General features: G+C 38.5%; 1 protein-coding gene across 17 annotated transcripts in view; it reads right to left on the bottom strand.

The window, feature by feature from the left end:
* The window catches only part of ACBD6 (acyl-CoA binding domain containing 6), a 228,727-nt gene that overhangs the window by 18,187 nt on the left and 196,075 nt on the right, over nucleotides 1-14,465 (bottom strand). For 5 of the 17 annotated variants that reach the window (XR_014264890.1, XM_082465725.1, XM_082465731.1 and 2 more), the window contains one exon: nucleotides 9,263-9,293. The exons of 4 other annotated variants lie outside the window; for them this stretch is intronic. Coding sequence is in view for 9 of the 13 variants with exons in the window: in XM_082465725.1 (XP_082321851.1) it covers nucleotides 9,263-9,293 (31 nt within the window). In the remaining 4 variants the exon portion in view is untranslated. Of the gene's footprint in view, nucleotides 1-337; nucleotides 3,714-6,610; nucleotides 6,839-8,606; nucleotides 8,859-9,262; nucleotides 9,294-14,465 lie in introns of those variants that run through there. 8 more of the 17 variants (XR_014264887.1, XM_082465730.1, XM_082465738.1 and 5 more) reach the window with 4 other exon arrangements.

Below are 14,465 nucleotides of genomic sequence, written 5' to 3'. Positions count from 1 at the left end.
TAAGGGAACAGTGGTGGAAGGCAGAAATTTTTCTGAGCTAAAATCAGACCATCTGGCAACCCTATCTCTCTGCCGTTAGTGGGATTTCTTAGAAGGCTACTAGAATTATAAATGTTAAATTAATATTTGAATAAGTGAATAGAGAGTAGGAGAAAATGGTACAGAAAGGCAAATTTGCCTATTCTTATCCTGGGACAGGTGTTAATGGGCTGAGATCATGTTTTGGGGTATGCCTTAGATAGGGAGGAAGGCAGAGACAGGATATATTTACCAATAAACTGTTTAGGATTATAACATCCCTTTGAGAGTTTAAAATCATCTCCCAAAATAATGAACATTTTTTTAAAAAAATTTATTTATTTATTTATTTATTTATTTATGGCTGTGTTGGGTCTTCGTTTCTGTGCGAGGGCTTTCTCTAGTTGCGGCAAGCGGGGGCCACTCTTCATCGCGGTGTGCGGGCCTCTCACTATCGCGGCCTCTCTTGTTGCGGAGCACAGGCTCCAGACGCGCAGGCTCAGTAGTTGTGGCTCACGGGCCTAGTTGCTCCGCGGCATGTGGGATCTTCCCAGACCAGGGCTCGAACCCGTGTCCCCTGCATTGGCAGGCAGATTCTCAACCACTGCGCCACCAGGGAAGCCCTGAACATTTTTATTTTACATTTTTGAAAGGTTTTACCATGAATCACTGTACACCAAGTTAGATTCCAGTGGAAGACAGTCTCAAGTTAGATTCCAATGGAAGACAGTCTCTTAGGAAACATAACAAAGTTAAAGACACACTGCCTAGTATCAAGTAGCTGTGAAAGAGGATATTTATCCTGCATAAAACTAGCTACGTGACATTTATATTTTAAGGAATAATCATTTAACATTTTTGCCACAGCTATCAGTCTCAACTTATTGTGAGAAACACTTGGTTAGGTTTTAAAATTGGAACTTCTAAAGCAGTATCAGAGGAATAAATTTCCCAGTGTATAAATCTGTGATACACGGTAGTAACTACCATGGTCTGTCAGATCACACTTTAGCTCAAATCTAACCCAACACTTGAGACTGCTGAGCATGAAGATCAAGGCTAAGTAGCTGTGTACTATGGCTGAAGACACTAAGCTGGCCATCTCAGACAAAGGGGCATTAATTTCATACAATCTGTATGATGATGTGACTTTTCCAGTAGTGAGATATGATATAATCTATGAGTACTAACCCAGGAATGGAGCTTAAATTTTTAAGTTTCACATGTAGAGGACTACTGCCAACCAGCTGAGAAAAGGCTTAACTGGGCTGTATTACAATCCCTTAACCTAACAAATGTAAATGAAATTTTAGCTCAATTGTAACTATAAAGTGAGATTTAAATTTGGAATTTAAGAGTTGCAAAATAGTATTTCAGAGTAAGGGATATGGTACCCACAAGGAAAGGAGTTTTATTAACAAATGCCTGGGTTTATGCAAAGATAGACTGATATGAGAGCATAAGCAACCAGGAAGTTGCAGTAGAGAGGGGAAAAAAAAAAGGATGAGAAGAGATAGACTGATTTAAAGGACAAAGGGAAAGCACATAGGTGAATCTTACCCCGGTATGAGGAGGGCATTTGTAGTACCTCTTGCAGAGTCACTGTTGATAGGCATCAATTATGTTTATGTTTAGCATAGAGCCTATGGCAGGTATAGGTGCCCAACAAACAGTTTTTGAAAATATATGCTCTGTGCTCCCAACTGGATGGTGAGCTACTTGATTATATGCTTTTCTATATTCTCCTCTTCATCTAACACAGTATTGGGGATTAGTATTTGCTCAAAATTCATTAGTTAATTGATTTCTCTGCCTTTGGCATCTTCCATGAAGCACAATTCACAAGGCAGAGTCCTCTTTCAGAAATGTGTGAGCTGCCCTCTGCCTCAAAATGGACAAAGACAAAGAAGATGAGAGTGGGATGAGAAGGAAAGGGTGCTAACATTTTACCAAATTAATGAGGGGATATTGGTGCCCACAATGTGCTGGGAAATACAAAAACAGTCATAAGCCCATCTCGGAAAAGCCTGAGCAAGCCTACAGGGATTAGAACAGTTGCTGAATTTACGGTACCCTGGGAACCTCTATTTGTCAAGTGCCATAGACGCAGCCCTGACACTGGCACAGGTGAAGATGAATTTTCATTCAGAGCAGTGAGCCTTCTGACTCCATTAATCCTCAGGGTTTTGATGATGAATTTCTTTCTTTTTTTATTTTATTTATTTTCACTCTAATGCCTCCTCCCACTGCCCTGTAACAGTGTGCAAGGAACAGAACAGATGGTGCTTTACGTGGAAGACCAAGGGCTCATGAGGATACAAAGCCTGCCCACTCTGAAATCACATGACTGCACGTGCAATGAAAAGCCCTGATTTCCCCTGGGAGACACAGATGCAATGATGTTAGTATTCCCAGTGGAGGGGGAGGAGGGGAGGGCTAACAGGCCATTTACAAGGAAGCCCACACTTATACTAATATACTCTTCAGCAGGGACCATGTTTAAATCACAAAATAACAGGAGGACCAATATCTGAAGATTCAAAAACACCAAAGTAAAACAGAGGCGAATGAAGGTTTTAGTATGCTGCTATACAAAGCGCATGTAGAGCGAACTAGTAAGGACATACAGTAGTAGAACACTGGCCTCTAGTTAACCTGCCATTGGCTCTGACCCAGTTTTAATCGGAAGAAGGCAGGATTTACAACCTGCTTAAGGATGGAGTTTGACAACTGCTATAATCAGAAGAGCTGTCAACACAAGGACAGCTGTCAAGCCAAACTGTAATTCATAAAAAATAATAGCTAAGCCCCTAAGACATCCCCAACATTGTCTGCAATCACTGGATTTAACTATATTTATAGTGTTATGAAAGTTCCAAGAATAGGTTAAGGGTCCTAAAATAAAATAAAATCAACAAATAGCTATTGAGTGCCTATTAAATAAAAAGATTAAATAACATTAAATGACTAAATGGATAAAATATGCCCAGCAGATTCCCTGGCATATAGTAGGTGCTTAATAAATGGTAATTATTATTATTGTTACATGCCAAGCTCTGTTTTGACAACCTTAAAATTGGGCAAAAGTCTAGTGACCTAGTAAGAAAATCTAAATTAAAAATTAATCACACCTGTAAGTGATCATTAAAGTATTAATCTCATGAAACATTCCTGAGTTGTCAGAATATTTTAGTTTTATATATTTGTAATGCCAAAACCTCTAACTAATGATATTATTGGAGCGTTTAATTATCTTGATTATAACATATGGTATTTGTTTTGTTCTTTCTACAATGAATAATATAATCTGAGAGACAGAAATAGAAATCATTTTACTAGATCAATTTTGGGCAGGATTCCTGAATCAGGGATAATTTTTATGATTGTCTAAACTCTCAGTGAACAGAAATAGGAATATGAAGGTGCACAAATGGACACATATATATGTGTTTACTCATAAGTACAGTTTTGAAAAATAGCCTGACCCACTGACCAAGGTAACCAACGATAAAAGACTATCTTCCACAAAATAATGTGTGCTTTAAAAGGATACTATGACTGTAATTATTTACAGAGTTATGAAAAGACGACTGGAAGTGGAATCAGAAGATCTGGACAAGTGTCTTGGCTCTGCCACCTACAGCTTGTGTTACCCTGTCAAGGTCATTTCACTTATCTGGACTTCAGTTTTTCACCTGCAGATGTAGGAAAACAAGGCCTAGCTCAGACATCTGTTGGAAAGGTTAAGAGATTATATATATGAAAACAGTAACACCACCATCTTATATCTGCCTAGGTTTGGATTTTTTTTTTGTATGTGTGTAAACTTTATTAGAGTATAAAATACATACAGAAGAGTACCAAAACAATAAACATAAACTTTCTTAAGATAAATTTATCCATGTAACTAGCACACAGATCAAGAATCAGCTCATCATTAGAATCTCAGAAGCACCCCTGCCCTGTTAATCCCTTCCAAATGCCACCTACCCAGTTCCCCAAGGTGACCATTATCCTGTCTGCTAATGCTGGAGATGAGTTTTTCCTGTTTTTGATCTTCATATAAATGGAAGCATATAGTACATACTGAGTTCAGGATGCCAGATACAAAACAGTATGTTCGTGAGATTCATCATTTTACACTCAGTGTCTCTTTTACAATTCCATTTCATTATCTTTCTGTACTGCCTTTTAGAACTACCTTTCAGTTCACCATAATTTGTTGTTTTTTTTTAAACCTGTGCCAATTCTGCACTTTAACCTATTCATATTGTAAGATTTCTATATTTTTTCACTTACTGAAGTTCTATTTGATTCTCTTTCAAATCTGCTTGTTCTTTTTTGGAGTGTCTTGTTCTTGTGTTCCTGATTTCTTGATTTTATACAATTTTTTTCTTATAATTTCTATCCAATAGTTTTACTTAAATTCCTTAAAGTTTAATCCTGTGGTTTACTATGTCTGCTGACATTCACTCAGGTGTAATCTGTAATTCTGGATTGTGAACTCATTTTCAGCAGAACTTCTTTCTGTAGGAATTTTGTGCTGCATTGGTTGAGGATGTGTCTCTCAAGAGAAGTTTAGCATTTGCTTCTGCCAGTTCCTTTAGGGGTAACCAGCCTAGTATACTTATGTTAATTTCTCAACTTGAGAATTTCTGCAACAGAGTATAAATTTAAACCCCAAACTTGCATGAGGTGGGGCTTTTCTTCCACCCAGATTCTGGTCTGTGGCAGATAAGCTTGTTTTCCTTCCTTACACTAGTGGGTCAACTTTTTCTAATCTAATTTAACTTTTTTTTCCTACTGAGGATGCAGTCCTTTGAAAGTGCTGGCTTACTCTGGATTCAGGTCTCAGTTCCAACTTCCCATTACTCAAGAAGCAACATTTCCAGGGTTTGCTGGCATTGAAACCCAAGCCCACAGTTTCCCCAGATTAGACAGTGTTAACTCACACACTAGGCACTATGGTTATCAGGTCCTTGTTTATTGGCTGGGAGGTGAAGGACACCCAACGTCTGGGGACATCTGTTACCTTGAAAAGGATGTTTGGTATATTTTATCCAGCAAATAGTAGGTGCTCATTAAATATTTGTTGAATGAATGGAATATAATTAAGTTGTATTTATAGTACTAATAGAGCCTATGATATTTAGATTTAAAATAATTTAAATTTAAAATAATTTAAATTGAATCTTCAAATAGATACATGCATATGGTTCCAAATACAGAAGTCATTAAAGGGTTTATAGAAGAACACTTTTATCCTGTGCTTGTATTCTAGCTCCACACTTCTTCCCTTAGGCAACCAACATTCACTTTTTGTGTATTGTTCCATTTACTAGCAAATGTATACAGATATATTCATGGCAGCACAGTATATATACTGTGCTGCACCTTATTCCTTTCACTTAACAATATATCTTAGAGATTTTTCCCTATCAGTACATAAAGAATGTACAGCTTATTTTGAAGCCAGTCAGAAAGACCTTTGAGGGACTTCCCTGGCGGTCGAGTGGTTAAGACTTCGTGCTTCTAATGCAGGGGGCGTGGGTTTGATCCCTGGTCAGGGAACTAAGATCCCACACGCCGCACGGTGCAGCCAAAAAAAAAAAAAAAAAATTCCCAACCCTGCTGCTATACAGAAATGAAGTTTACACATATCAAACTTAAATGGACACATTCCCACATCTGTAAAGGCATTCACCCTTAACGGTTAACTAGGGATGACAGAGTGACTCATCTACATTCTCAAGGGCATCTTTAGTCTAGTTTAACTGTTTCTACAGTTTCTGGATGGAGAAATGAAAGGAAAACACAAAACATGCCACAGAGAAGGCACTAAAAAATGTCTAATGAGTGGATGAAAGAAGGAATGAGGGGATGAAAATAAGAACTGACTTAGCACAGCATGTGGTTGCACTGGCGGAGTTGTCTTTCTAAGCCGAGCAGTGAACTCTGGACCTTATGGCACGTATTTTGAAATAAAAAATGGCACGTATTTTGAAATAAAAAGTTTGCCTGGCTTCAAGAAGCCAGGCATCAGGAAGAAGGCGCAGCCCTGAATTTTATGCTGAGGGCCTCACAACCACTGTTGAAGAGTTTCTTTTTCCCTTTCAGATTATCTGTGGTTGTTTGACTTATGCCAAGTTCAAACAGCTAGGGAGGTAGCTGAGAAACGTTTTTTCCTGGGTCGAAAATGAGAGTTAAGAGTAGCCAGCATTTGGTGATGTCAGAGGAGCTATCTGACAGAATTCTATAAACACCTTTGCAGAGTCAGAGATGTGAGTACTGTGGAAGGAGGCAGGGGAAGGCATTTGTTTTTCTCTCCTTTCCTGGTAAATCTAGAGATATGGGTTTGAATCTCTGGCTCCCTTAGGTAAGTTTATTAACTTCTTTGAGTTTTGATTTCCTCATTTATAAACTGGGGAGAACAATAATTACTTCGGAGGGCTGTTTATAGAAAGGAGCCTAGTGATGACCTGTATACTGTGATAGATATGCTTTTTTTTTTTTTTTGGCTGCCTTGGGTCTTTGTTGCTGCACGCGGGCTTTCTCTAGTTGAGGCAAGTGAGGGCTACTCTTTGTTGCAGTGTGCGGGCTTCTCTTGTTGCGGAGCACGGGCTCCAGGCACGCCGGCTTCAGTAGTTGCAGCACGTGGGCTCAGTAGTTGTGGCTCACGGGCTCTAGAGTGCAGGCTCAGTAGTTGTGTAGCACGGGCTTAGCTGCTCCGCGGCATGTGGGATCTTCGCAGACCAGGGATTGAACCCACGTCCCTTGCATTGGCAGGCGGATTCTTAAGCACCGCGCCACCAGGGAAGTCCTGGATATGCACATTTTTAATGGCACACCTTTCAAAGGCATTTGGTAACACAGAATATACATGTATGCATATATGTGTGTATATATATATATATGCAATTTAAATTAACAAATATTTTAAGTACAGAATACAGAGGAATATAAAGGCTAATAAAACAAGTTTTTGGCTATTTCAAGTAATGCGGCAATACATGTTCTTAATTATGTCTCATTATATACATTTTGGGGAGTATTTCTAGGGAATATACTAGAAGTGAAATTGCTGGGTTGTATGGTATGTGTACCTTCAACTTCACTAGACTTTGCCAAATTCATCTCCAAAGTGATTGCAACAGTTGACACTCCCAACAGCAATGTGTGAGAGTTCTTGTTCCTCTACATCCTAATACTAATCTTTGTAAATGTTTACATGTTGCCAATCTGTGTGAAGTTATATCTAAATGTGTGAATCTGCATTCCCTGATTACTGTTGGGAGACAATTCTCCAAGGGACTCTCATGTTTCTGCACCCCTTGTGAGCAGAGGTAATGACAGCTTTTATTCTGGACTATCTTTCCAAAAATGTTTATATAGTGAACAGCCTTCAACAACAGAGGTACTGTTTCTTTCCAGAGTGGAAGGCAGGTTTGTTTATTGTCCAGTATAATAAACATATGTGTTCTCCAGAGCAAAGGTTGAGCAGGTCTTCTGGTAGCTTATTATAAAAGACTAGAGTTCCCTAAGCTTAGGATTTCTAAGCTATGACACACCATGTGTGCAGGACCTACCTGGGCTTCTCTTCATAGCTCCTGTGGGACTCAAGGGGAAATAACACAAACACAAAGCTCATGCTGCTTGCTATGCTGTGGATAATAGTCTTTTGTCTCTGATCCATGAGTTGTGTGTCTTTTGCCAGCATTCATAAGACTGTATCAAGCTAATGTGTTAGTTTGCAAGTAGAATACAATATCAGACTATTCATAGTTCTTGAAAGTTATTGGTGAAGGTGAGCATCTTGTTTATTCGTTATTTGGCTCTTCCCATTTGTGAGCTGACTATCTGTTTTTTGGAGTCTATTTTTTGCATTTGATTGTCTTTTTTTTATATAAAATTTTTAATTTTATTTATTTATTTTTGGCTGTGTTGGGTCTTCATTGCTGCACGCAGGCTTTCTCTAGTTGGGGTGAGTGGGGGCTACTCTTCGTTGTGGTGCGCGGGCTTCTCATCACAGTAGCTTCTCTTCTTGCGGAGCATGGGCTCTAGGCGCAGGCTTCAGTAGTTGTGGCACACGGGCTCAGTAGTTGTGGCTCGTGGGCTCTAGAGCACAGGCTCAGTAGTTGTGGTGCATGGGCTTAGTTGCTCTGCAGCATGTGGGATCTTCCCGGACCAGGGCTCAAACCCGTGTCCCCTGCGTTGGCAGGCAGGTTCTTAACCACTGCGCCACCAGGGAAGCCCTGATTGTCTTTCTTACTGACTGGGAGATGTTCTTGATATATTCTAGTTTAAATATTGATGGCTGTCTTTTATTCAACCATATTCACACCCAAATAGATGAAAAGTAACAACACTTTTTCTGGTACTTTACAGTTTACAAAACACTTCAGTATCTTTTACTTCACTGAAATTACCCAGTAGCTCTTCGAGAGCCATATTATTTCCATGTTACAGATCATCCTCTATTTTACAGATTACTTAAGTGAAGATTAGTTAACCACGCTAATCAGTTAATAGGGGAAATAACTTAAAAAATAAAATCTATTTTTCTTCACTTCAACTACATCAGGAAAGCATTTCTTTTTAAAGAAGTTTATTTATTTATTTATATTTGGCTTTGTTGGGTCTTCGTTTCTGTGCGAGGGCTTTCTCCAGTTGCGGTGAGCGGGGGCCACTCTTCATCGCGGTGCGTGGGCCTCTCACTGTCACAGCCTCTCTTGTTGCAGAGCACAGGCTCCAGATGCGCAGGCTCAGTAGCTGTGGCTCACGGGCTTAGCTGCTCTGCGGCATGTGGGATCTTCCCAGACCAGGGCTCGAACCCGTGTCCCCTGCATTGGCAGGCAGATTCTCAACCACTGCACCACCAGGGAAGCTCAAGAAAGCATTTCTTATAGGAGAGATTCTAGCCCCTAAGTGACAGTGATTAGCATCTTACTTGTCACTGACAGTAACAAGAATGAAATAATAAATTTTCAAAAGGGGATTGGAGGAGCCTCCATTTCTGTTGATTGTGTAGAAATGCTCAATTTACTGTGAATGTGTCCATAAGAATTTTAACATATCTCCAACTTTACAGGTTATTAATCTGTTTTTTCTTCTTTTTTTTTTTAAGTTACTGTATTTCTGCTAGTGGCTAGGCATTTTTCTAAGCACTATGTTGGGCTGGACAAAGTTGAGATAAACAAATAGAGAAAAGTCAAATATAATTAGTAATAATTTAAAAGCATCTTACCATAATGTAGAGCTGTTTGACCTTCATTGTCCTATAAAAGAAACAAACAATATATTTTAGAACCTAAGTTATTGCAAAAGTATGAAGGTACATAAGCTACAGCAAATATATCTGATATACCAAAGTTCCATAGGTTTAACAGATACAGAAAAAGTCAGTTCTTTGAGCCTCACAGTAACTTTTGACCAAACTCCCCATCTAGGAGAAAAGGAGAATGCTGAACGGTGACTTGTACACTGCAGCAGCTACAGTTAGAGTGACAGGATGACCAGATCTGCAGTTAGTGGCAGAAAAATGGACTCTTGTATATCACTTATCTTGCTAGTATTATGTTTTTTTCTAAGCACATTCCCAAAATCTACCTAAGAAGTCTATGATTTACAGTAAGAGTTAGTAGCTTTTTAATCCCTTTTCAAAGATTCACAGATTCCAGGCTTATAATGCTAGGTTTCCCAATCATATCGAATATCATAAAGAAATGTGATTTCAAGGCACACAAAGTCCTACAAGTTGTTAAAGTCAAAAGTTCCCACATATACTCCGGAAACTCCAACTGTTCAGTTAATTTTTTTATTCCTTTAAAACCAAGATACTCTAACTATATAAACTAGTTATAGCACAGATAAGTCTTTTAGCAATGCTATTTCTTTTTTTTAACTTAATTTTTATTTTATATTGGAGTATAACTGATTTACAATGTTGTTAGTTTCAGGTGTACAGCGAAGTGATTCAGTCATACGTATACCTGTATCTATTCTTTTTCAGATTCTTTTCCCATATAGGTTATTACAGAATATTGAGTAGAGTTCTCTGTGCTATACAGCAGGTCCTTGTTGGTTATCTATTTTATATATAGTAGTGTGTCTATGTTAATCTCAAACTCCTAATTTATCCCTCCCCCTGCCTCTCTCCTTTGGTAAACGTAAGTTTTCGAAATCTGAGTCTGTTCTGTTTTGTAAATAAGTTCATTTGTATCATTTTTTTGGATTCCACATATAAGTTATAACATATGATATTTGTCTTTCTCTGACTTCATTTAGTATGATAATCTCTAGGTCCATCCATGTTGCTGCAAATGGCATTATTTCATTCATTTTTTATGGCTAATATTCCATTGTATATATGTACTACATCTTCTATATCCATTCCTCTGTTGATGTACACTTAGGTTGCTTCTATGTCTTGGCTACTGTAAACAGCACTGCAGTGAACACTGGGGTGCACGTATCCTTTCAAACCATGGTTTTCTCCAGATATATGCCCAGGACTGGGATTGCTGGATCATATAGTAGCTCTGTTCTTAGTTTTTTAAGGAACCTCCACACTGTTCTCCGTAGTGGTTGCACCAGTTTACATTCCCACCAAAAGTGTAGGAGGGGTTCCCTTTTCTCCACACCCTCTCCAGCATTTATTGTTTGTAGACTTTTTGATGATGGCCATTCTGACTGGTGTGAGGTGATTCCTCATTGTAGTTTTGATTGGCACTTCTCTAATGATTAGCCATGTTGAGCATCTTTTCATGTGCTTTTTGGCCATCTGTAAGTCTTTCTTTAGAGAAATGTCTATTTAGATCTTCTGCCCACTTTTTGGTTGGGTTGTTTTTTTTTTTTTTTTTTGGATATTGAGCTGAATGAGCTGTTTGTAAATTTTGGAGATTAATCCTTGGTCGGTTGCTTCGTTTGCAAATATTTTCTCCCATCCTGTGGGTTGTCTTTTCATTTTGTTTATGGCTTTCTTTGCTGTGCGGAAGCTTTTAAGTTTAATTAGGTCCCATTTGTTTATTTTTGTTTTTATTTTCATTACTCTAGGAGGTGGATCCAAAAACATATTGCTGTGGCTTATGTCCAAGAGTGTTCTGCCTATGTTTTCCTCTAAGAGTTTTATAGTATCTGGTCTTACATTTAGGTCTTTAATCCATCTTGAGTTTATTTTTGTGTATGGCGTCAGGGAGTGTTTTAATTTCATTCTTTTACATGTAGCTGTCCAGTTTTCCCAGCCATTTATTGAAGGGATTGTCTTTTCTCCATTGTATATTCTTTTCTCCTTTGTCATAGATTAATTGACCACAGCCGTGTGGGTTTATTTCTGGGCTTTCTATCCTGTTCCACTGATCTATATTTCTGTTTTTATGCCAGTACCATACTGTTTTGATTACTGTAGCTTTGTAGTATAGTCTGAAGTCAGGGAGCCTGATTCCTCCAGCTCTGTTTTTCTTTCTCAGGATTGCTTTGGATATTCAGGGTCTTTTGTGTTTCCGTACAAATTTAAAACTTTTTTGTTCTAGTTCTGTGAAAAATGCTATTGGTAATTTGATAGGGATTGCATTGAATCTGTAGATTGCCTTGGGTAGTACAGTCATTTTCACAATGTTGATTCTTCCAATCCAAGAACATGGTATATCTTTCCATCTGAGCAATGATATTTCTTAAGCTGAGAGCAGGTGATCACATTACATGAGCAACACATAATCAGGATTAAGTACAGGTGAAAAATAGAATTTAGTAGTTTAGTTGATATGCATTTAGTATGTGCATGGTCATTATTAAGCCCCTGGTAATTAAGAATAAATGATTAACCATTATTGTGAATAACTGAGACAGGGTGGTATTATGATTTAAATCAACTACTCTTGGACAAGCCATATCTACCTTTCCCATTTCCTAAAAGCTGAATGTGGCAGTTGGTTTCCAGAAGGTTTTGGGTGTGGTTCTTTCTATTTAATCTCCTAAGAAGAAAAGCAAAAAGCTGCCAGAGACAGCTTATTTTCTGGTTCAGATAGGTAGTAAGAAAAAAGTCATGCCTTAAGCGCTTTTTAACACCTAGAGAAGCTTGGCAGGGATAACAGCTGGTGGGGGTAGAGAAACAACTTGGAGGCAACACAGTTTAATTAAACTGTTTTCCTACCAGGGAATAAGAGTTCTCATTGGATTTGGAGGTGAGGGGTGGGTGTGTGGGAGGAGATAAGAAAGAAGTAATTTTGAGGAACCCTGTGAGTAGGGTAGACTCATCTGAGGTGCAACAGTGGCTACATTTGGGATGCCCATTAAACATCATAAGGATAATAATAAACTCTAAGGGGAGTGAAAGATGGAAAGCAGCATCAAGAAGTCAGGAAGAGATAATTTTTGCCTACTACTTTTTTGAGTTTTTCGATACAGCCCCTACTTTGCTCCCAGCTCCTCTCTGCCTTGCCCTGCCCTTGAGGTTAAGGGCAGGTAGGAGAAGAAAGCTGAGGCAGCTACAGTAAACAGGATTGAAGAGATGATTATGTGGGGCAGCACAACAGTGTGAAGTTGTACTCCAGAGTATATGGACTTGCCTGACTATGGCCAAGGGCACATTTGAAAGAACTGCACTGCCCATTATGGCTTTAGACTCGTATCTGCTTTGCTAGTTTCCAGAGTTAATCTGTAAAAGTGTATGTGTGTGTATGGGTACACACATCTGATGGGTTTATACATTCACATTTATAGCTTAAATGCCTGGCAACAGAAAGCAATTTCAGAAAGAGTTTCATCTATTGCAGTTTCAGGACTCTAACTCATGCATCCATCATGCAGGGTTATATTTTCCACAATTATCCATCTTTAGAAACTAGTTCTCTTGCTATTTGTGCATAACTTTCTTGTTTAATCACTGTGTTCATATATACTCAAAGTTCAGTTTCATTCAATTTGTAATTGCTTATCTTCACTAGAGAGGTGGAAGCATAATTATTATTTTAGTCACTTTTACCAATGAATACTAAATCTCTATCTCCACCCCAACTTCCAACTAATTAATTAATTAAAAATGTTTATTGAGCTCCTACTATGGCCCAGGCACTGTTCTAGGTACTGGGAACAAAGAGGTGACAAAAACAGAGAAGGTCTCTCATGCTATAAATCTTACATTCTAGTGATAGGTGAAGTAGTAAGCAAATAAATCTATTCTATAACAGGTAGTGATACGTGCTCTGAAAAAAAAAGGCATAATAGAGTCTAGCGTGATGTCTGATGCTATTTTAGATAGAAAGAACACAGAACAACTTTATGAGAAGATATGTACACACAGACAATTGAGGAAGAGTCTAGGGTAGCCATGGAACCCAAGCTGAGCAAATCATAGCATCCATCATCCTCCTGGTCTAAAAGTAAGCAAGTCACTCAAGCCAAATCAATTAGAGTTTTCTTTCAGGATTTAAAAAAATGGAGCTAGGAGACAGAAGCATGTATGCAGAGAAGGTCTTTTGCTCTCTGGTCAAAAGAAAATGATGTAGTGAATAAAGACAGATACAAAAAGATAAATATTGTATTATTCCACTTATATGACGTGCTTAGAGTAGTCAAATTCAGAGAGACAAATAGAATAGTGGTTACCAGCGGCTGGAGGGAGGGAGGAATGGGGAGTTATTGTTTAGTGGGTACAGAGTTTCACTATGGGATGATGAAAACGTTCTGGAGATGGGTAGTGGTGACGGTTGCACACAATGTGAATGTACTTAACGCCACTGACCTGTGCACCTAAAAATGCTTAAAGTAGTTAATTTTCTCATGTATATCTTAGCACAATTTTTTAAAAAAGAAAAAGTAAAAGATGTGGGCCAAAAACTTATACAAGTAGCACTGTTCTCCACTTTTTGGAGAAAACCGGTCTGCAGTAGGAGAGAATGAAGTATCCACAAAGAAGAAAGTAGTGGTGAAAGATCCAGAGAGAGTGTTGAGTCTCTGGTCCTTGTTATTCCAGCTATGTCCTTGCCTTTCTTGGTTAGGTGAGCCAACAACAAAATACCCTCTAGGCAAATGTGATCTTTTTGTCACTTGCAAACAAAGAGTCCTGACTAATATAGAGCTCAAGGCAATTTGTGACCCAAGCCTTGGTGATCTTCCTCCCAATTTTGTGACTGCTGATTCCCAGTAAGAATACCTATCTGGACTCCCACAGCTGTAAATGCTCTTCACTCTGCTTGAAAACTATCCTCCAACTTTATAGTGTTTTGCTCTTTTCTCCTATTTTAAAATTCATCTTTGATATATTTAACCATTTTAAGTAGACCTATAGTCCCTAAATTTCTTTTATTTGAGCTCAGGGAGAGGAAGCAGGTGGTGCTACACGTGATGTTTGTGGTGCTGCCTGAGATTTGAGTATTATTGATTGCTTCCTGTGTGCTTTATAATTTTAGACTGTAAATTCATTTTAAGTGGGGTTTTATCTGTGAAAAATT

The sequence above is a fragment of the Balaenoptera physalus genome, assembly GCF_965194825.1.
Source record: "Balaenoptera physalus genome assembly, chromosome: 1".
NCBI classification, from domain to species: domain Eukaryota; kingdom Metazoa; phylum Chordata; class Mammalia; order Artiodactyla; family Balaenopteridae; genus Balaenoptera; species Balaenoptera physalus.
Note: the sequence above shows the minus strand (reverse complement) of the source record. Positions and strands in the feature narration are given on the sequence as shown.